Source organism: Cydia splendana, chromosome 18 (assembly GCF_910591565.1).
Source record: "Cydia splendana chromosome 18, ilCydSple1.2, whole genome shotgun sequence".
NCBI lineage: Eukaryota > Metazoa > Arthropoda > Insecta > Lepidoptera > Tortricidae > Cydia > Cydia splendana.
Genome location: NC_085977.1, coordinates 4,585,836 through 4,608,865, shown reverse-complemented (window position 1 = coordinate 4,608,865; position 23,030 = coordinate 4,585,836). Strand labels below are relative to the sequence as shown.

General features: G+C 41.4%; 1 protein-coding gene and 1 long non-coding RNA gene across 2 annotated transcripts; one reads left to right on the top strand and one right to left on the bottom strand.

The window, feature by feature from the left end:
* Positions 1–32: 32 nt before the first annotated feature.
* Positions 33–22,740, bottom strand: LOC134799317 (DNA replication licensing factor Mcm5). The gene is made up of 13 exons (XM_063771701.1): positions 22,474–22,740; positions 20,381–20,528; positions 19,009–19,116; positions 18,276–18,448; positions 17,593–17,671; positions 16,738–16,896; positions 10,620–10,857; positions 9,826–10,019; positions 8,328–8,468; positions 6,988–7,164; positions 3,900–4,144; positions 3,487–3,629; positions 33–768 (listed from the first exon to the last, which is right to left on the bottom strand). Exons 1-13 carry the CDS (start codon positions 22,626–22,628, stop codon positions 539–541), a joined length of 2,190 nt encoding a protein of 729 aa, XP_063627771.1. The 5' UTR covers positions 22,629–22,740; the 3' UTR covers positions 33–538.
* Positions 12,862–14,559, top strand: LOC134799315 (uncharacterized). Its single transcript, XR_010145380.1, has 3 exons — positions 12,862–13,269; positions 13,554–13,697; positions 13,932–14,559. It is a non-coding gene; the product is annotated as an uncharacterized LOC134799315 (long non-coding RNA).
* Positions 22,741–23,030: the final 290 nt, after the last annotated feature.

The following is a 23,030-nucleotide window of genomic DNA, read 5'->3' as shown; positions in this document are numbered from 1 at the left end:
ATAAAATTAGGTGGTTTTATTTCGACTACAACACAAACATAAAAATAGGTCGGTAAAGTGAGTGCTTCATAAAAATACAGAAAAAACCGCGGAGAACGGTCATGCTACGCACGTTTCTAAAAATTAGTTTATTTACCAAGGAAAAGGGACGTATGAGGCTGCGAAGGATATGTGCGTGAGCTCACACAAGCGCCTCCGACAACTCATCCCTTTTTCCCTATACTCATCCAGGTGAATATAACACAAACGCATTAGCACGCGGGTACCGCTATTATACGTTCGTGCGCGTTTCTAGCGCACGAGCGCGTTCGTAGTCTACCACATAGTGATTATATTCTCTTTGGTCCGCCATAGCGGGTTCCTTACATGAGATGAGACAATACAATACTCTTTATTGCACACCTCACATAGTTATAGATGATTCGAGTGATTACAGAGATGATTCTTCTCCGGCGAATTCCCACTATCTTCATGTATTTTTAATAGGCACTCTCCATAAGGGCACTTGCTTCATAAAACAAACACAACAAACATACAATCAAGACAGCCTGTACAGCATTTTCCTCTGCAAGCGATGCTGCAGCTCGCCTCGCCTGATCATGGTGTGGATGACCTTCTGAATGGCGCGCTCCGGGTACTTCTGTCGCAGGAAGTCCTGTATGATGGTCTGCTCCGACACTTGGGAGCCGACTGCGAAGCGTCGCTTCAGTTGCTTCTCGACGCGGGACAGCATTTCGTGGTCTTCCTCTGTCGTGAAGCCTTCAGCACCTGTGTTAAAAGACAATTTGAAACAAACAAGAATGATGCAGTTGGTCACATATATTATGAATCTTTTTCATATCTGAAAACCATTGGTCAAGATAAAATAGAAGTTTAAGGTCTTAACCGTTTCGGTGCGGATGGCACGATAGGAGTGTCATCAATGTTTTTAACGTGTGGCGTATGACACGACAGGCGTACCATCATATTCTATCTATGGCGTAAGGCACGCCTGTGGCGTCATGAAATAATTGTTTGCCTCCACAGCCAAAGTTTTCGAAAATGGAAGACGCAACAAACCGGTTAATTCTTAGGATCTGCGTCTCTACTAAATCAATAAAAGTAGTGTGATTTAAAATCTTTACTCCCTATTTTAGGTGGATAACTGTAGACACATAAGACATCTGTAGGGCCAAACGGTTGGCCAGGGATAATTAAAAAACCGGGCAAGTGCGAGTCGGACTCGCGCACGAAGGGTTCCGTACCATAATGCAAAAAAAATACCGAAAAAAATGCAAAAAGAAAACGGTCACCCATCCAAGTGCTGACCACGCCCGACGTTGCTTAACTTTGGTCAAAAATCACGTTTGCTGTATGGGAGCCCCACTTAAATCTTTATTTTATTCTGTTTTTAGTATTTGTTGTTATAGCGGCAACAGAAATACATCATCTGTGAAAATTTCAACTGTCTAGCTATCACGGTTCGTGAGATACAGCCTGGTGACAGACGGACGGACGGACGGACGGACGGACAGCGAAGTCTTAGTAATAGGGTCCCGTTTTACCCTTTGGGTACGGAACCCTAAAAAATTACCTAGCATAATTCAAGCAAGTTTGTTCGCCAATCGCTGCGAAATTATGTTGGCGAGGGATTCAGAGCTCTATGTGAACCAACCAAATAAGGTCGACATTTACCTGCTAAGCTGCCAGTCATGGCCGCGTCCAGCGTGAACACCCGGAACAGCCTCAGGGCCTCGGTCACGTGCGCTTCAGTCGCGAATGGTTGTAACTGCATGTTGGCGAGGGATTCAGAGCTCTATGTTAGACACATAAGGTCGATATTTACCCGCTAAGCTGCCAGTCATGGCCGCGTCCAGCGTGAACACCTGGAACAGCCTCAGGGCCTCGGTCACGTGCGCTTCAGTCGCGAATGGTTGTAACTGCATGTTGGCGAGGGATTCAGAGCTCTATGTTAGACACATAAGGTCGATATTTACCTGCTAAGCTGCCAGTCATGGCCGCGTCCAGCGTGGACACCTGGAACAGCCGCAGGGCCTCGGTCACGTGCGCTTCAGTCGCGAATGGTTGTAACTGCATGTTGGCGAGGGATTCAGAGCTCTATGTTAGACACATAAGGTCGATATTTACCCGCTAAGCTGCCAGTCATGGCCGCGTCCAGCGTGGACACCTGAAACAGCCGCAGGGCCTCGGTCATGTGCGCTTCAGTCGCGAATGGCTGTAACTGCATCTTGGCGGGGGATTCAGAGCTCTATGTTAGGTACATAAGGTCGACATTTACCTGCTAAGCTGCCAGTCATGGCCGCGTCCAGCGTGGACACCTGAAACAGCCGCAGGGCCTCGGTCACGTGTGCTTCAGTCGCGAACGGCTGTAACTGCATCTTGGCGGGGGATTCAGAGTTCTATGTTAGACACGTAAGGTCGATATTTACCTGCTAAGCTGCCAGTCATGGCCGCGTCCAGCGTGGACACCTGGAACAGCCGCAGGGCCTCGGTCACGGGTGCTTCAGTCGCGGATGGTTGTAACTGCATGTTGGCGAGGGATTCAGAGCTCTATGTTAGACACATAAGGTCGATATTTACCTGCCAAGCTGCCAGTCATGGCCGCGTCCAGCGTGGACACCTGGAACAGCCGCAGGGCCTCGGTCACGTGTGCTTCAGTCGCGAACGGCTGTAACTGCATCTTGGCGGGGGATTCAGAGCTCTATGTTAGGTACATAAGGTCGACATTTACCTGCTAAGCTGCCAGTCATGGCCGCGTCCAGCGTGGACACCTGAAACAGCCGCAGGGCCTCGGTCAAGTGTGCTTCAGTCGCGAACGGCTGTAACTGCATCTTGGCGGGGGATTCAGAGTTCTATGTTAGACACGTAAGGTCGATATTTACCTGCTAAGCTGCCAGTCATGGCCGCGTCCAGCGTGGACACCTGGAACAGCCGCAGGGCCTCGGTCACGGGTGCTTCAGTCGCGGATGGTTGTAACTGCATGTTGGCGAGGGATTCAGAGCTCTATGTTAGACACATAAGGTCGATATTTACCTGCCAAGCTGCCAGTCATGGCCGCGTCCAGCGTGGACACCTGGAACAGCCGCAGGGCCTCGGTCACGTGTGCTTCAGTCGCGAACGGCTGTAACTGCATCTTGGCGGGGGATTCAGAGCTCTATGTTAGGTACATAAGGTCGACATTTACCTGCTAAGCTGCCAGTCATGGCCGCGTCCAGCGTGGACACCTGAAACAGCCGCAGGGCCTCGGTCACGTGTGCTTCAGTCGCGAACGGCTGTAACTGCATCTTGGCGGGGGATTCAGAGTTCTATGTTAGACACGTAAGGTCGATATTTACCTGCTAAGCTGCCAGTCATGGCCGCGTCCAGCGTGGACACCTGGAACAGCCGCAGGGCCTCGGTCACGGGTGCTTCAGTCGCGGATGGTTGTAACTGCATGTTGGCGAGGGATTCAGAGCTCTATGTTAGACACATAAGGTCGATATTTACCTGCCAAGCTGCCAGTCATGGCCGCGTCCAGCGTGGACACCTGGAACAGCCGCAGGGCCTCGGTCACGTGCGCTTCAGTCGCGAATGGCTGTAACTGCATCTTGGCGAGGGATTCAGAGATGCGGACGACGGCTTCAAGTTGACTGAAAAGAAAAAAAATCTTATATTTTTTTTCAAGAATTTTTATCAGATATGTATGACGCCATAAGTCTAAGGCACTCTCGAATGACCGAAAACGATGTGCGCGTGTTAATAATATTAGAGACCTCAGGCCTGGGAACAGAATCTTCCAGTGTTAATGACATTAGGCAGCATAATATTTGTAGAGATAAGCATAAATCAGCCTCTTTTCCGTCCCTCGCTGGTGACTCCTATTATTCTCGTGTATCTAGTTCTTGTCGTATAGTACTCACCGCACAGTGATGGGTATGGACAGGCGCTTGTCGGCCTGCCGTTCGTGCTGCAGGGCGCCTGTCCGCATGAGCACGTAGCGCGCCTGCAGGCGCTCGGCGGCGCCGGCCGCCAGGCGCGGCCCGCAGCGCGCGCGGCAGTAGGCGGCGTAGCGCCGCAGCAGCGCCAGCGGCAGCTCGCCCGCCGCCGTCGAGCGCTCGGCGCTGTCGCCGCCCATGTGCACGGAGATTATGTGCTTCGCGAGCGTCTGGAATAATAAATAATACTAAATTCTTGGTACAATTTAACCCATTCAGGGCCAGCGACTCAACGTATGGGTCATGCTCAAACAGTTCCGCAGGGCCAGTGACTCACATGTGAGTCTTGAATAAATTCTGATTTAAACTTGAACGAAACGTAATTTGATGTAATAACGTAAGTATCATATAAGCTAACAACCATTTCTATAAGGTATATTAGGTTAATAAATTATAAACACGTATTTTTTAATGAAAACAGGGTCTAGAATATTCAAGTTTGGTTTACTATCAGTGCAATATAGTAAATATACTGCAATTCTAGATACATATGCGATGCAAGCAAACAGAAAAATCCATATTTAAAAAATACAAAAAATATATATATTTCAGAAGTTATTGACATGGCTCAAGGTATGGGTCACCGTGGCCTGGCGCTACTTGTAAAAACTACTAATGTTTCCGTAGCAGGCTAAAATAAACTTTATTAGCTGGTTTTAAAGCTTATTTCATGTTGAAGCTGTTTGATATTGTACCATTTTACAACCGATTACTGTTTGGATGATGGTAAGCCACATTTTGTAGGAACCAAACCGTAGTATAATAATATTTTGTTTTGTATGAGGGGTAAGGCAACTAGGATTTTCTCCCACTGTACTTTTATGTCATAATATTTGGTGATCGTTGTATTGTATCTTAGGCAATTACCTACTAACAATGATGTTAAGGTTCATTTTTTTTCGTGTCAATATAAAATAAGGCGGTTCAAACAGTCATCACTAACTAATATGTATTGTATTACAAATAGTTTGTGACAAATATTTACAAGTTCTTTAAAACATCGTGGTTTCTACGGCAGATTAGAAAGTAAGTACTATAATACATTTTAAGTTCTCTATTGTTACTAATATAATGGCGTTTACCAAAACAAAGATAAATGACCGACCAGGTGTAAGCTTATCGGACACACTTGGACAATAAACAAGGAATGCATCCGAGCGGCGGCGGCGGTATTATCTTTCATGTGGTATTTGTCACAAGAGTTCAAGAAGTGATTCATCCCATCCCCCCTATTAGAGATGTATTTTGGAGTAACATGGGAAATATTATTTAGTCACGATTTATTCGTGGGCGACTTTATACTCCTCCTGTGCTGTGTAGTGATTTCGTATTTTGTGACCTGGCTATGGATTACCGGAATTTGAATCCGCCTAACCAAACTGCAATAAGTAAGTAGTTTTTTTTGATAGGCATAGAAAAACGGTGGTTAGTAAAAATGTTGCATAATGCTGTTCAACTGGCCGGCTTCATAAGCGGCGATTTATTTACCGTGCGCGCCAGGCTCGAGACCCATAAGCTGAGTCATACGTTTTAGCTAAAAACGGTTTGTATGGTGGCCCGGCGTATTGTGTACGCTCAGCGGTTCGTGGCCATGAATGGGTTAAGGGGCCCACTGGTTACTAGTTCTTGCTAGTTCGCCGGACGATATCAGCCTGTCAGTTAAACGCAAAATTTGATAGCTCCGAACGACTGACAAACTGATATCGTCCGGCGAACTGGTAATCCGTGAGCCTCTTTAAAGTTCATTGTCCTAGTAATGAATGTACAGTCAGCAGCAGAGGTAGCTAAGCGGGCGAGATGTTTAAAATTACCTTGACACGCTCTTATTCTCTTAACAAGAAAGTCGCGTCAAGATCATTTTGAACACCTCACTCTGCCTCTGCTGCTGACTATACGTATACATTAAGCTGCACAGATAACTGACCCCCGTGCAAACAAGTTTCTATACTTTCTATGCAGATGGGGTCAATTGCATCGTAAGTAAGACAAGTAAGACGATGCTTGATTTGCGTACCATCTTCCACACTGTTAACTGACACTTGTAAACCCTATTTAAACGAGATAAAGTTGTAGTGTTGCAGTTACAGAGTGGTCGCTGGAGACTATGAAAATTTTAGTCACCACTTTAATTGTTTAACGTCCATTTTCCTCTCACTGATTTTATTTTAACTCTGGCGTTTTAATAAGGTTATACAATGCTTAGTACCATCGTCCCATACTGTTAACTGAGTTCGTAAACCTTATTACAAATGGCATAAGGTCCACCGATGTACAGTTAAGCAGGGACCGAATACCGGTATATTTTTCATACAAACTAACCGGTATTGAATTTCGGTATCTCGGTTGTTTATATTGGGTCCTTACCTATGAAATTGGCGTTTTTGTTCATAGATATAAGTCTGATCCTAGTTTTTTTTTTTTTTTACAATAAAACTACAATATGATTTCGCCAAACTGCTTGACAGCAATTAATTGTTATTTTTTATTGTTAAGTGTTCAGAATTAAGCCTTGAAAATAGGTCTTTTCATGTGCTGTCGGTTCGAGTATTAAAATTACTTATATTTTTCTAATGGTACCAATTTTCAAGAAATGGAGATATTGAAAACATACCTTAAAGGTGTCAAAAATTACTGGAAAAATTTTGTTTGGTTTGAATTAGCCATCAAAAAAATATCCGCAAAATTAATTGTATGGAAATTCGTGTTTCGTTGAAATTCTCCGAACAAAACGCCAATTTCATAGGTAATGACCTAATATATATATTTTTGCATTTAATTTAGCTAATCTGATGAATCATTATTCTTACCTAAATACTATTCTAGAATAGCAAAAAAATATTGTGAATGCTATGTGATATTTTGATTTTTAGTTATACCGGTAACGGTCCCTGCAGTTAAGTGTTGCTGTTTGTACCATCGCCCACACTCCACACTGTCAACTGACAGTTCATAGACCTTATTACAAAAGGCATAAAGTCCACCGATGGACAGTTGTTTTGCTGTTAGTACTCACGATATCGCGGTTCTGGTCGTGTTCGTCCTTCACGATGAAGATCATATCGAAACGCGACAGGATCGTGGGCATGAAGTCGATGTTGTCGTCGGCCTTCGTGTCGTCCCAGCGACCGAATACCGAGTTAGCGGCAGCTAGCACCGAGCAGCGGGAGTTTAAAGTTGTGGTGATGCCCGCCTGTGAATAAACAGGATAGTGTTAACCCAACAGGATTCCTTTTGTGTATATTTGTAATGTTTAAATATGTATCTTTATGTGTTACCTGTCGTGGCATCAACGTATGGGCCCTACGGAAGACCAGCGCTGGCTTTATAGCTAGCATTATGCTGAGTTGGGTCCATTTCCACTTAATGATTTCTTCTTTTCTTGCTGTTGTTGTCTGTTTTATGATCGTCACAAATAAATATATTTTTTTCTATCTTAGGAATCAAGTCAAAACAGCTGAAACAGGAATGTGAATACCGATCTAACTCGCCTTACAAGATTGCGTCTAAAAGTATAATCAAGCCCTTCGTCTACCCATTCCCATAACTGATTCTAATATGGATTGAAATAAAATGCAGTTAAAGTAACTCTGTCTGTTTGATATACTTTCTTGACGGAACTACTCAGTTGATTATGACGCAATGTGTAATGTAAAAAAGATAAGTCCTCTAAGTTTATCAGGATTTGTTCTGATTGGGACCTAAGTCGTACTAAACAAAAAAAAAAGGTTTAGTAACTGATTGACGTCAGAGGTTGGTTTTGGTAGAAACTTATTGACGTCAAATAATACGAGCTCTCCACAAAAAAAGGAGAGACTATTTTAGATGGGTAGTAAGTTTTGAAGATACCTTAGCGTGGTATTCCACCTGTTCAATTTCTTTCGCTCACGCGACTCACTCTCTCATTAACCAAAATGATTTTGAGACACATTGGACAAAGATATCGAATAGGTGGAATACCATGTGTCCTGTGGACGAAATCACAGACCACCTCAACTACTAGACGGATCACATAAGTCAATCGAGGTCAGCATACATATGCTCTCCCGTACAATTTTAGTATGGCCGAGCGACCGCTTATTTCAGTTGCGCCCATAATTAGGACCAATACTCTAATATTTTAAAAATATTTATAATTATTAAGCTTTAGGGGTGTTCTTGGGTTATTGTAGTATAAAATAGCGTAGAATACAACTCTTTTGTGCTGCTGGATTCGTAGTATTTAACAAGTAAAATTGTACATATGCATGGTGACCTCGTGCTCTTTGTAAACGCTTCATAATGCGGTGTCTGTGTAGTCTGTGGGACGAAATATTAAATAAGGACCACTATAGATGTATGTATTGTTGAACTTACCTTGGCGATGGAGATGGTCTGCTGCTCCATAGCCTCGTGTATGGCGACGCGGTCGTCCTCCCGCATCTTGTCAAACTCGTCGATGCAGACGACGCCGCCGTCGGCCAGCACCATGGCACCGCCTTCCATCACGAAATTGCGCTATACGAAAAATAGGATTACTTTAATTTTTACTAGCGACCCGCCCCGGCTTCGCACGAGTTAACAAATTATACACCAAAACCTTCCTCAAGAATCAATAATAGGTGAAAACGGCAGGAAAATATGTTCAGTAGTTTTTGAGTTTATCGCGACACACAAACAGACAGACGCGGTGTGGGACTTTGTTTTATAAGATGTAGAGATAGTAAAAATGTCAGAAATATTGTTGATTAAATATGATTTAGATTTAACCTTTTGTCTGCCTGTCGTGCGCGGCGTGTTAATATGAACCTTGTCGAAACCCACGAAGGTTGATATTGCGCTGTAGCTACGCTGCAGTTGACGTTTTTGGGTTGTGTTAATGACATTGTTATAGCTTTCGATGAGGTGCTTATTCCTCCTGTCCAATTTCTTTGTCCAATGTGTATTTTGTCTCACATTTTGCTTAATGAGATGAGAGAGTGAGATTCAATGACATTGGACCAAGATATTCGACAGATGGAATACCACCCTTAGGTAATGAAAACTTTAATGTGCACGTATATATTCCATCTACGCGTTTCCTAAATGGGCGATTTCGAGATTTACCCACATTGATAATTTAGGAGTTAAAGGAAACATGATCACTCTAAAATACCCTACAGTACCCTGGTCAACGTTATATGTCTGCTAGACCCTGAACAAGATACTCACGCTGCCCGGATCCCTGATGACTGAAGCCGTTTGACCGGCCGCACTGGAGCCCTTGCCCGACGTGTACACGCCGATAGGCGACACCTTCTCCACGAACTTGAGGAGCTATGACTTGGCGGTACCCCGGTCTGCATTATATGTCTGCTAGACCCTGAACAAGATACGCCGCCTGGATCCCTGATGACTGAAGCCGTAAGACCGGCCGCACTGGACCCCTTGCCCGACGTGTACACGCCGATGGGCGACACCTTCTCCACGAACTTGAGGAGCTGTGTCTCGGCAGTACCCCGCTCAGCATTATATGTCTGCTAGACCCTGAACAAGATACTCACGCTGCCTGGATCCCTGATGACTGAAGCCGTTAGACTGGCCGCACTGGACCCCTTGCCCGACGTGTACACGCCGATGGGCGACACCTTCTCCACATGAGAAGCTGGGACTTGGCGGTACCCCGGTCAGCATTATATGTCTGCTAGACCCTGAACAAGATACTCACGCTGCCTGGATCCCTGATGACTGAAGCCGTAAGACCGGCCGCACTGGACCCCTTGCCCGACGTGTACACCCCGATGGGCGACACCTTCTCCACGAACTTGAGGAGCTGGGACTTGGCGGTACCCCGGTCAGCATTATATGTCTGCTAGACCCTGAACAAGATACTCACGCTGCCTGGATCCCTGATGACTGAAGCCGTAAGACCGGCCGCACTGGAGCCCTTGCCCGACGTGTACACGCCGATGGGCGACACCTTCTCCACGAACTTGAGGAGCTGGGACTTGGCGGTGCCGGGGTCGCCGAGCAGGAGGATGTTGATGTCGCCGCGCCGGGTCAGCCCGTCCGGGAGCCGTTTACGAGCACCTAGTAATTAAAGGATGTTATGAGCCTCGTGTATAGGCTAAGTGACTCCATAATCGCGGATTTACGAACGAAAACGAAATTAAAAGGTTTTGCGCCAAATATATGATAATGGTTTGGAAAATTAACCGGATTCCGAGCCTTGATCACGACCACTTTGCGGGCAGTTCGCAAAAACCAGCGCAGCTAGATGTTGATACAATTCCTCGCCAGTCTGTGACCAAGTCCAAGAGGGTAATGTCACGCTCGAAGCGTCAGGATAAATAGTAGGTACAGTAAACCTACAGTCTACGTAAATTTTGACTGTTTATGTCACGCTCAAATATGTGTTCAAGAATTATACCTCTCTTTTTTAGGAATTACAGATGTAGTCCATAATTACTTTCCATCGTATTTTCACGGAAATGTACGAACGTGTCTTACTATTTCAATCAGTCTCGGTACAAAAACTACTGAGGTTGACTGAAGTAGCATGACAAATACGAACTTTTCCGAGAAAATACGATGGAAAACAACTTACACTCTACTTACATTGCCGTATATTGTCGACACAACTGCATTAATTACAGTCGCCATTAAGATCTATGGGCCTCGTTTACTTACCTCCAAACAGAAGACAAGCTATCGCCTTCTTCATATCATCAGCCCCGAATACGCTGGGCGCTATGGACATGGAGATCCTGTCGTATATGTCAGGTGAGGCGGCGAGGCGCCGGAACTGTTCCTCCTCGTCGGCGGTGAAGGGCTGCAGGCCGCCGGTGGCACCCTCGGCGGCGGCGAGGCCGACGGCGCGCAAGTACGACGAGCGCACGCCGACGCTCTTCTCGCCGCGCCCTTCCCTCTGTGGAATTGATTAAGACTTAAGTTGTAAGAACTTAGGACTTAACCTCCTAAGACCCACCATATAAAGTATTAAATATTTTAATTTGAACCTTATTCTATAAGTAAATTAGAACGAATTTCTATTGTTTTAAAAAGCAATGAAACAAAAGAAATACTATCCTATTTGGTTCATGAAAGGTTCAAATTAGGTTGCACGAATATGTACATTGTAATGTACATTTAGTCTCAGGAGGTTAAGATACAGATCAGTTTCTCAAACAACATCCTTTGGAATCCTTAGCTGTAAGTTTATGTACGAGTATAATGACATGGTCGTGAAGTGAATGTAGGTAACAGGGCAGTTACACAGCAGTCAGTTGCGCTTTCAATAGAAATAGTACATTACTACAGAGGCTGGGAAGTAAGGGGTTGCCGGCCGAATGCATATATATAGTTATGAGGCCGACAAGCCCTTTTCACGCCGAGGTATGTATAGTGCTTTTCTTAAACATGCAATGAAATAATAATAAAAATTGATGATGATGATGGTTGTTTCATGTCCTAATGTGATAGGTTATTCAGTGCGTGGGGTTCATAAGGGGAACGAAAATTTTATTATTTTTGCGCTACGACGCACGGTTTAAGAGCATTATAAAATATTTTTAGTTTTTTTTTTATCTTTTTTTTTAGTTTTTTTTTTTATATTAATTAGGGGTTTCTTACAGAGGAACGAACATTTTATTATTTTTGCGCTACGACGCATGGTTTAGGAGATACAGCCCTATAAATATTTTTTTTTCTTTTTTTTTCTTTTTTTTCTTTTCTTGTGTTTTTTTAAATGTTATTAAGGGGTTTCCTAAAGGGGAACGAAAATTTGATTATTTTTGCGCTACGACGTACGGTTTAGGAGATACAGCATTATAAAGTTTTTTTATTTTTTTTTTCTTTTGTCCTTTTTTTTAAATATTAATTAAGGGTTTCTTGCAGAGGAACGAACATTTTATTATTTTTGCGCTACAACGCATGGTTTAGGAGATACAGCCCTATAAATTTTTTTTTTGCTTTTTTTGTTTTCTTGTGTTTTTTTTAAATGTTATTAAGGGGTTTCCTAAAGGGGAACGAAAATTTGATTATTTTTGCGCTACGACGTACGGTTTAGGAGATACAGCATTATAAAGTTTTTTTTTGTTATTTTTTTTTCATTTTTGTGTTTTTTTGAAATATTAATTAAGGGTTTCTTACAGAGGAACGAACATTTAATTATTTTTGCGCTGCGACGCACGGTTTAGGAGATACAGATTTAAAAAAAAAGAAATCGTACCATAAACCATAAAGCATAAACTGCCTATAGTTTTTTTTTAAAGCGGTGCGATAGTGTGTTATCACTTTAATGGCTGAATGCCACGATGGTGTGTCACACATATCTGTGAAATGGAAATTAAAAAAAAAAAATACTTCCCGGCCTAGGCCTTAAATTTTGTATGAAATTCCTTTACAGTTCTCTGGAGTTGCTCCGCCCTAAACGTGATACTTCGAAGCCTGATATAACGCCCGGAGTGACGACATTTCATTGCATGTTTGAGAAAAATCATTAAAAGGAGATGGATTCATTTTGGCACTCCTATTAATTCAATATTAACTTAGTACCAAATCGTTTTTTTTTTTTCTCTTCTGGCTTACTCCCTGTAATTTTGCACAGGGTGGATTTGCCAATGTCGGTGTTGACTTTCACACGTGAGGAGAATGTTCGGTATAATAATTTTGCATTTTTGGGAGGATGTAGTCGGGGAAACCTAAAAACAAATAATTGTTATGAACATCACAGACAAACACATGACGAATACAACGATTAGCAAAAAAGCGGGAAGCGGATGACAGAACGTTAGTAGCGCCAACATGAAGGAAGTGGAAGAGAAGAAAACGATATATACATATAATATAGAAATATAGAGTATAGAATAAAACGAGTATAGATTGACATGAATTATACGCATTAAATTAGAAGAGATAAGATAGATGCTTGTAAATATTTAATTAGAATAGAAGTTAGCTTAGTATCCATGTGGCAAAGAAGCGAGCTAAAGCATATAGGTCGTGGAACATTTTCGGGTAATACATCGTATAGTGAGTAGCTACATTTTGTACAAGCAAAGAAGATGTGGTCCAAGTTGCCCTCATCCAACCCACATTCACACAATGAGTTCGCACGGACACCAATCATAGCCAGAAATAATGGAGTACATACTTTGCCTAAGCGTAAACGGCAAATGGTGGATATTACCCACTTTGGAGAAGTACGGAATCGATAGAACCATGGTTTTCGAGTAATTCGAGGTTGTACACAGCCATAATGTTTACCAGTCTCCAATCTAGAGATATCCCATTGCCTCTGCCATGTATTAAACATATCAGATAGCGCACCACTCAACAGGTCAGTACTGTAAGTTTCCCGTTTTAGTGAACCAATCTCAATCGCCCGTTTTGCCCATATATCAGCCACCTCATTGCCTCTAATACCACAGTGGCTTGGAACCCATCCGAGAACAATATGTAGGCCCCTCGATTCACACCTATGTAGCACAGCTTTAATTTCAAGAATCAAAGGAAATTTGGCTTTAAATTTTAATTGATTGCCTACTATTGCCTGCAGGCAACTCCTACTGTCAGAAAAGATAATTGTTTTTTTAATGTTATGTGTGTCTGCATATTTGACAGCCTCAAGAATAGCAACTGCCTCACCTGTGAAAATGGACGCTTGAGGAGGACATTTAAATGGAAGGACGATATTGTACCGTGGAATCCACACCGCTGCTCCCACACATCTTGCAGGATCCACCTTAGAAGCGTCAGTAAAAACCGGTAAGTAATCTTGCCATTTATCTAAAAATTTATTAAATTTGTTGTTTGCTCCTGGATCATCTTTGAAAATTCCTATGTCTAATATGACCTTTGGTGAGTATATTAGGGTCTCAAACGCCACTTCAAATAATGGGTTAGCACCAGATTGATATAAACTGGGGTGGATATTAATTAATTTTGAAAAAGAAATTACTATTCTGGGAAAGGCTTTATATGTCCAATATCTGCTTTCAGTGACCTCCAGTGCCAGCGCCTGCAAGCGTGGGAGCAGCAAGTGGTTGTTGTAAGAGCTGGCTTTGATCAAGAACCTGTCGGCGAGGTATTGTCTGCGTAGAGCCAACGGCGGTTCAACACCTTCCACCTGCATGCCATTTTTGGGAGAGGGAAGCATAGCACCTAGTATGATCCTTAAACATTTAGCCTGTATAAGATCTAATTTATCTAGACCATCCTTATTACAGGGTTCCATTAAAAATGACCCATAGTCTATATGGCTACGTATGATGGCATTGTATAGTAGCTTCTGGCAATAAGGATGGGAGCCCCACCAGACACCTGACAATGCTCGAAGAATATTAATATTTTTCTCACATTTACCCAGTACATATTTGTGGTGTGAGGTGCCAGACATTTTATGATCTAAAATAACACCTAGAAATTTTACTGACTCTTTATTTGGAATCATCACACCACCATAACGGACATCTGCGTCAGGCATGGTCCTTCTGCGACTGAAAGTCACTACACAGCTTTTTGTTGGCGATAGGGTCAAACCATGTTCATCAAGCCAATCCTTGAGGTAACCCAAAGCTGTATTAAGACTAGCAGTGGCTTTGTCCATTGACTTTGCTGAGGTGTATAAGACTAGGTCATCAGCATACTGCAAGATATTACAGAAGAATAGGACAGATTGCTCCAAGTCGTAGGTGTAGATACTGTAAAGCAGGGGGCTGAGTACCGATCCTTGCGGGAGACCACGCCACAAAGTTCGAGGTGGGTAATAGGAATTACCATTCCTAATTTTAATTGACCTACCCATAAACAATTTGGTGACAATATGTACAATCTTCGCGGGAATGCTCAGATGTAGCATTTTTGCCCTGAGCACCGGAAGAAGGACAACAAATCGTTTTGATGTTTCATAAACAGTAGCTGACTTAATTGGTTCCTCTTCCTTGCTTCGTTCTCCTCAGTGCTGAGGGTTGTGACCTCCTAGTGGAGCACATGATTCCGGATCGCAGATTTTATTTTTATTTTATTTTATTTTATTTTATTCATTTTAGGGATAACAAACAGCTATACAATACAGTGTTACATTTAGTAGTAGAATTAAAATTAACTTAATGCATAACCAACGACATTATCCACGGATTACAACAAAATTATGCAATGGTTGGCACAAAAAAGGGAAACTGATAATTATTTGATGTACATTGTAGGTACCTACTTATTTAAACAGGTCAAAATTATGTTTCAGATTCAGATTCAGATTCAGATATTTATTAATAAAATTTAGTATTTTACAGGTCAATTTTACAATAGAATAAATAATTAAATTAAATTAAATTATTACAAATTAATTAATTTATATACATTTTACAAATATAGGTACGTACCTATCTGCTTTTTTTATGTGGTTGGGTTGGCAGCCCTACTGACAAAGTCGTCGACGGCATAACACGCCAGTTCAGTTAAAAGTGCTCTGAGTTTTTTATCGAATGTTGTGTCGCATGATTCAATTATTTCAGCAGGAAGCGAGTTGTACAATTTTGCCCCAACAACAGCGAGTGACTTTCTAGACTTTGCTAGTTTACATTGCGGGACAATTAAGAGGGGTCTCCGTCGAGTGCTCCTTTCCCTGGGAGTAGAGGAGACATAACTGTGTAGATTTGCCCGTATATACTTGCACGCGGTGAGGACATAGACACTTGGAAGCGTAAGTATTTTTAATTCTTTAAATAGTTCTTTCGCAGGATGGTCGTGACTGATGTGCTAAGTTAGTGACGTCATGCCTTATAAATATAACAAATATGTAATGAAAAAGTTTGCTTAGATCAGATGCAGATACAAAGCTTTAACTTAAACTAAATTAAACTTAAACTAAATTAACTAAACCTAAATTTCACTTAGGAGTTTTAAAGGAATCTAAGATAGCATATTTAAACTTAATCTCGGGTAAATGACATATCATATATCTAAGTGGGTAAAGTTTTGGTTATACGTGGTAAGTAGCCTGCGGAGAGGCGCACGCGCGCCGGCGTTGGTGCGGCAAGTGGCCACCGCGAACAGTCGGTACGCGCGCGTGTCTCGGCGGTTAACAGTTCTGGGCACTATATAACATATTTTTCTCAAAAATGGACGGCAAAGTCGACTTTGACGTCTAAAAAATAGGTCGCGAAGCGCGTAGTTTATGGTCAGTCAAAAATTAAAAAGTTAAAAACATTGCAGTCTCGATTTTGGGACTGCAATGTTGCATACAAATTCCATTATTTGTCGAGTTCCAAACTTTTTAAAAGTTGAAATGGCCATATCAAATGAAGGCACAGGCCCATTAAACAGCCAAACAGATGATTAGTACCGCGACTATTTAGCTGTCTCAAATAGGTTCGCGTATTTTCGGCAGTAAAATACACTTCTATTTTTTTATTAAAAAAATAAAAAGGCGGCAAAGCTAATTTTTTCAATTGTTTCTACTTTTTTCTGTGAAAATATATACGTAAGAAGGTTGCTTCTGTAAAATATTTCTAAAATATGTATATTTCTCGCACCATTTTTGAGAAAAGCACTATATATGACTCGGCTGGAAGGCTACGTGCTGGCTTCGGATTCAATTAAACGGACTCCCAAGGTCGTCCGTTTAATACGAATCCTCAGCCTGCAAGTAGCTACTTCCGAGCCTCGACAATAATGTACTATTATTGACCGACGAGCCTATCCGATCCCTTGCGACTTCTAAGACTTCATGGACCTTCATGAACTTAATTGGTTAACTATCATTAAAGAGCAATGCTGTCTCGCACTTTTTCTCTTCGTTACTTACCCCCTGCTTTGCAATCTTCTTGATGGAATAGATGCCCAGAACTTGTACTCTAGCGCCCGGCGCCACGCGCTCGCACAGCACGCGCTCGCAGTACACGGACAGGTGGCGCGGCATCTCGCCCTGCGGGATGCTTTCCGGGGCTTCTTGCAGTTTCAACACCTGTCAAAAAGAGTTCATTATTAATTGCATTCCAGAAGTCCCACACACAAATTTGCAAATAATAAAAATAATTATTGTTCCTATAGTTCGTTTTCTTTTTGCATTTAGAAAAAGACTACGCGATCTTGACATGTCTTTTAATTAAAAAACGCTTTTTAAAATTCAGTAACTATTACTTATGAAAGCAAAATAATGTAAATAATCTTTTATGATTCATAATCGTTACATATTTGCCGTGACTTATTTTTCAAAAGTGTTTCTCAATAAAAAGACACGTCAAGATTGTTTACCTTTATTCTAATGCTAAAAAAAACGAATAATATACTAGCGCAATACATTGTAGCATCGACTGCACGTTAATTGACATTTAGTAAACCTTATTGCCAAGAAATAAGGTCTATGAATGGTCAGTTAAAGATGTTGTAGTAAAAGTGGTAGCACACTATCGCACCGCACCGCGACCTTGGTGCGTCGCACCCATAAGTGAGAGCGAGAAACAGATATCTCTGCCTCGCTCTCACTTATGGGTGCGATGCATCAAGGTCGCGGTGCGGTGCGATAGTGTGTTACCACTATAAGGATTACAAATAGAAGCATCCTCAGGCTATCATGCAAGTGACCTCTATCGCATTGTGACAATACAATCGCTTGTATTCAAAACTAGTTTAATTTAAACGTGAAAAAAAATCTCTTTACCTGATAATCAATGCATTTGCATTTGTCTGGAATTATGAAATATGGGTCCAATGGGCACTTTGGTCGACCAGCCTGTTCCCTGAAAATAGATATATAATATAACCTCTCTATATATTTTAATTATAGTGCATCGAAAAAGCTACTAGAAAGCACACAGCAAAAGAATATTTTTATACATTAATTATAGCCATAATTATATGTTTGTTTGTAAAAAAAAAAATATTTCATAACTTGAGGTTAAATGACACTATAAAGTTTTGAAAAAAATCGGTGACGCCAATACCCCGGTTGACCTTAAAGGAATTTTAATGGAATATGTACTACCATGGTACTACCCTAGGGATGTACGTAACTGTACTGCCGTACTGTTGTAATAATAAATAATAATAATAAAAATAAATAAATAATAAATATTATAGGACATTTTTACACAAATTGACTAAGCCCCACGGTAAGCTCAAGAAGGCTTGTGTTGTGGGTACTCAGACAACGATGTATATATGTAATATATAAATACTTATATACATAGAAAACAACCATGACTCAGGAACAAATATCTGTATCATCATACAAATAAATGCCCTTACCAGGATTCGAACCCGGGACCATCGGCTTCATAGGCAGGGTCACTACCCACTAGGCCAGACCGGTCGTCATTGTGTTGTGCACGATCAGTAACTTACGTGTTACATTTCCTAGGCATGACATAGCCCTCCAGGCCCGGCTTGACGGGTAGGTTGGGGATGACGTTGCGGCACGAGCGGCACTGGATAGAGATCTTGGTGGCCTTGGCTTTGATGCCTGATGCGGATATCACGATGCCAGGGATCTTCACCAGACGGGAGACGGTTTCTGACTGAAAAAGAAAGGGATTCATTTGATTGATCTTAAAAAGTTTGTAATAAATAATGACTCCATCACCCTCTGTGTGAAATTTGCCTCCGCTCCTCCGGACGCTAGTTATGAGAAACTAAATTTCATTTTGCAAATATGCCAAATCTATTAGCAATTAGGTCTCTCACCATACTCTTTGCACTATACATTTGAGTAATTTTCAGAAATCTTTTTAGGATCCTCTAAACTTGCTTTAAGGAACAAGTTTGGCTTTCTTTTTCCACCGCAATTTCTTTCAGACCCATCCAACAAAATTATGCATGTTTGTGTCATAGTAAAAAATAATTTTAGATGGGACAGGTTTCGGTCCGATCAGAACTGGTTAACTGGTTTGTTGCGTCTTCCATTTTCGATAACTTTTGGCTGTGGCGGCGAACAATTATTTCATGACACCACAGGCGTGCCTTACGCCATAGAATATGATGGCACGCCTATCGTGTCATATGCCACACGTTAAAAACATTGATGACACGCCTGTCGTGTCATCCGCATCGAAACGGTTAATGGTATTAGTAAACTTACTTTCAGCTCCCTAAGATTAGATGTGTGTGCGTCAGAAGAAAGAAGCACTTGTATGTCTTCAACAGTGTCCTCTCCCTCAGGCCGCGGAGCTGTCAGCTCATCTGCCAACTGAAGATTATATTTTGGTTTAATTTAGGAAAAAAATATGGGCAGGATGTAGGTGGATAATAAACCGAATGTACACTGGCGTTCAAAAGTGCATGTAGATGTTTCAACCGTAATATTAAGGCATTACGGTCGACATCTATCCATGCACTTTTGAACACCACTGTATATAGGTATTTGTTAAAAGTTTTACTATCAACTAGACTCTACTGTCTGCTTTAGAACTGCTTGAGACAAAGCTATTAAGCCTACAATCTATTTTGTTGCAGTGTTTTATTACAAAGGTCCCATGGCCACCTTTTATAATACATCAGATGAACTTAATGGTACCATAAGCCTGCTTAAAGTTACATAAATTAGTAGTTTTTGAATTACATGAAGTAAAAAGTAATATTTATTATAGGAAATGTTCATTTTCACACAGCATAACACAAGTATGACAATTAAACAAATTGTTGCAATGTAGTAGGTGTTAAAAAAAGAATCCCAGCACACAAGTTCTTTATTAATACTTTAACACATTCGACACCGCGTACCCGACTCTCGGGCACTCGTAAACTTTACTCAGATGCCGGCATACCCGCTAGTCGGGCAAGAGCTATAAACCTACACGCGACGCCGAAGTGCCCGACAGGCGGGCAAGCATTGCATCTTCACTACCTCAGGGCTGCCACTGCCACTAACAGAAAAAAATTGTAAGTCTTCTGATTATTATGTGGTCGAAAAGTTGGTACAGTTGATTATTATATTTTATTACTTCACTTTGTATTTTTATTTACTTTACCTAATGCGATTACAAAATAAAAATTCTTATTAGTTGGTTACGTGAAATTGCATACACAGGTATGTATCAATAGGAGTTAGAATTAGGAGAAGAACAAAACGGGGAGCCTAAACAGATGAGACAGCAGATTTAATTTTATCCACGTACTTATACGAAAGTTACTTGGCAAAGCCCTGAGCGTCCGCCGCTTGCCCGACTAGCGGGTTCGCGGCGTGCGGCATTGAGTTGCACGTCGTTGCCCGACTAGCGAGTACTGTCGGTTTCTGGGGTATTGTTTGAAATTTTGCCTGGTTGCGAAAGTGTTAAGTAATAGTAACCATGCAGAAAAAAAAAACTTCCTACAAGACTGAAGTTTGATAGCAATGCAGAAATGAATCCTTTCTTATGTATGGTACTAATCCCTTTTGGCTATGTAGGCTTGTCAAAATTCAAGTCAGTTCTCGAAAAAAATTGTTTCGCCCCCTAATAGTTAAAAAGGCCTACCTCTTTAGCAGCCTCTTCTAAAATTGGAAGATGTTCACTCGGCTTCTTGTACAGTTTCTCAGCAAGAACTTCATCAAAACTTGATAGATCCTCTATATTTATTTCAACCCAATATTTCCCCAGATTGTAATTACGTTTAAGAGCATCTCTGTAAAGAAAAAAAATTTGATTAACACACCACACAATATAATATAATATAAAGCTTTATTACTTCCATAGTTTTAACAGTTTTATAAATATATTATTTGATGATAGTTTTATATGGACCCCGTTTGGGTAAAAGCCTCCTCCAACCCATGCCATTTTTCACGGTCTTTGGCTGACTCCATCCAGCTTGCACCTGCGACCTTATGAATATCTTCTGCCCAACGCCTTCGTGGCTTGCCTGGTTTCCTTTTTCCTTGTGCTATAGGCCCTGACCATGTTGTTGTTTTAAGTGTCCATCTTTTGTCATTAAATCGAGCAATGTGGCCTGCCCATTTCCATTTGAGTCTCAATGCATGCTGAAGGGAATCTGTGAGTTTGGTTCTCTTTCTTATATCTTCGTTTCTTACTTTGTGAATTTTCCTTAAATGTAATAGACTTCTTTCCATCAAGCGCTGACAAACTGCAATTTTATGTTTTATTTTGTTGGTGAAAGTCCATGTTTGGCTTCCATATGTTAGGCTGGGCAAAATGCATGTATCCATTACAGTTTTCTTTAGTTTTAGGTGGTAATCCCCTTTCAATATTTCTTTTTGTGCCCAGAATTTTTTCCAACTGCAGTTGACCCTTCTGTCTATTTCCTCCTCGTTACTGTCTGCGTTAAAGGATACTCGTTTTCCTAGATATATATATTCCTTGACATATTCTATGAGATTTCCTGATACGTGTATCTGCTTTCTTTCACTATAATTTGTCATTACTTTGGTTTTTTTGGCGTTCATTTGTAGTCCTACTAATTTGCTTTGAGTATCCAAGGTCTGTAGCATTTGTTCTAGCTCAGTAGCTGATTCGGCGAAGATAACAATGTCATCCGCAAATCTGAGGTGACTAAGGTGACAGTCTTGAATTTTGATTCCCTTGTTAGTCCAGTTGATTGACCACACAATAACCATCACTTAATTCTGTAGAAATATATTCATATTCCTTTATTCATAAAATAAAATAAAATTACAAATTTTGCATGACAAAAGGGTAATTAATATTCAGCAGTACTGATGATGATGTATATAGGTAGGTAGGCCTTTTTATTCTGAACTTCTCTGTTTTGTGTGAGTACTGGACATGTTCTTGTTTATTATAATATGTCTCGAAGCTCAGTTTGCCTCTTGGCATAGGCCTCCTCTAACATTTTCCTTTGGGACCTGTTACATGAAACCCTTCTCCAGTGATGTCCAACCGTGAGTTGTAGGTCGTCTTCCCATCTTGTCTGTTGGTGACCTCTACTTCTCTTGCCATCTCTGAGGTACCAATCCGTAACCGTTTTGCACCATTTCTCTCAGCAGTACTGGATATAAACAAATATGTAATACTCAAATCAGCATAAGGCTGCCTGATGTTTCTATCCAGGATTTCCCAAAAATGCTAGTTCAAAGAGAGGAGTCTGCTTTTAATTTTTTTGTCCAATGTCAGTGCGTCTCATACTCTCATTAAAGCAAAATGTGAGACACAATACACATTGGACAAAGAAATTGGATAGGTGGAATATCACCCTTAGTAATAGTGGTGATAAAAAACAATCTAAGGTGTCCAACTTCACAATGCGGTTCCTTTTAATAATATCAGTGTTTTCTGATCTCTTTATTTGTAGTTAACGGAACGGAACTGACATCAACAGCTTTGGTATTTTACAGAATAAAGCCAAGAATAAACCCAATGTTCAAAAAAAAATTCTGATGTTCTTCAAACTAGCATTTGCTCGGCCTAGCGCCGAGGTCCGCTTTCCTACGCAATCTTCTCCACTTAGCCCGGTCTTCGACATCCTCAAGTGAGAGATTGTTCTCTTCCATGCCCGCTATCACGACGTCCAGCCAGCGCTTCTAAGGCTTACCGCTATTAAAAAAAAAAGTTATGACAATGTATAGAATTGTGTTGGGTCAATCCGTTGTTACCTGTATTTGTAGTTGAAATTTCCAACATGAAACTGGCGAATGAATTCTTTGAACTTCTTCTTAACAGCTTGTAGGTTAACTTGATCTTGTGATTCATTATCCTCGACTCCAAAGTTGTCGGAGAAGAAAACACCGGGATCATCAAATCCTTCCATTTTATTGGATTATTGTTTATAATAACCGACTTATTGTTTAGTTGTATAATTATCGTGTGTCTAAATTACAAAGCACAACACAACAATGCCGCATTGCCGCAAGCAAACAGCAGTTTTGGCGCGTAACTATGACATTGACAGCATCGTGAGGCACTCCGTCGGGTTAACAGCATACAAAAATAGAAACCCCCAAATATGATAGTATAGGTGCTGTGCACAAATCACGCGAGGAGTTTTCGGCTACTTTTTGACCCCCCCCTCCCCCTTGGTGATATTTGGTGAGGTTTTTGGCTACCCCACACAACCTCAAGTGTATTTTTTTGAATTTTTTTCATTCGACCTAATTTTAAGGGGTCTCTATTGGTTCCCATAAATTTTATGTTCCGATTTTTTCAGTCCATA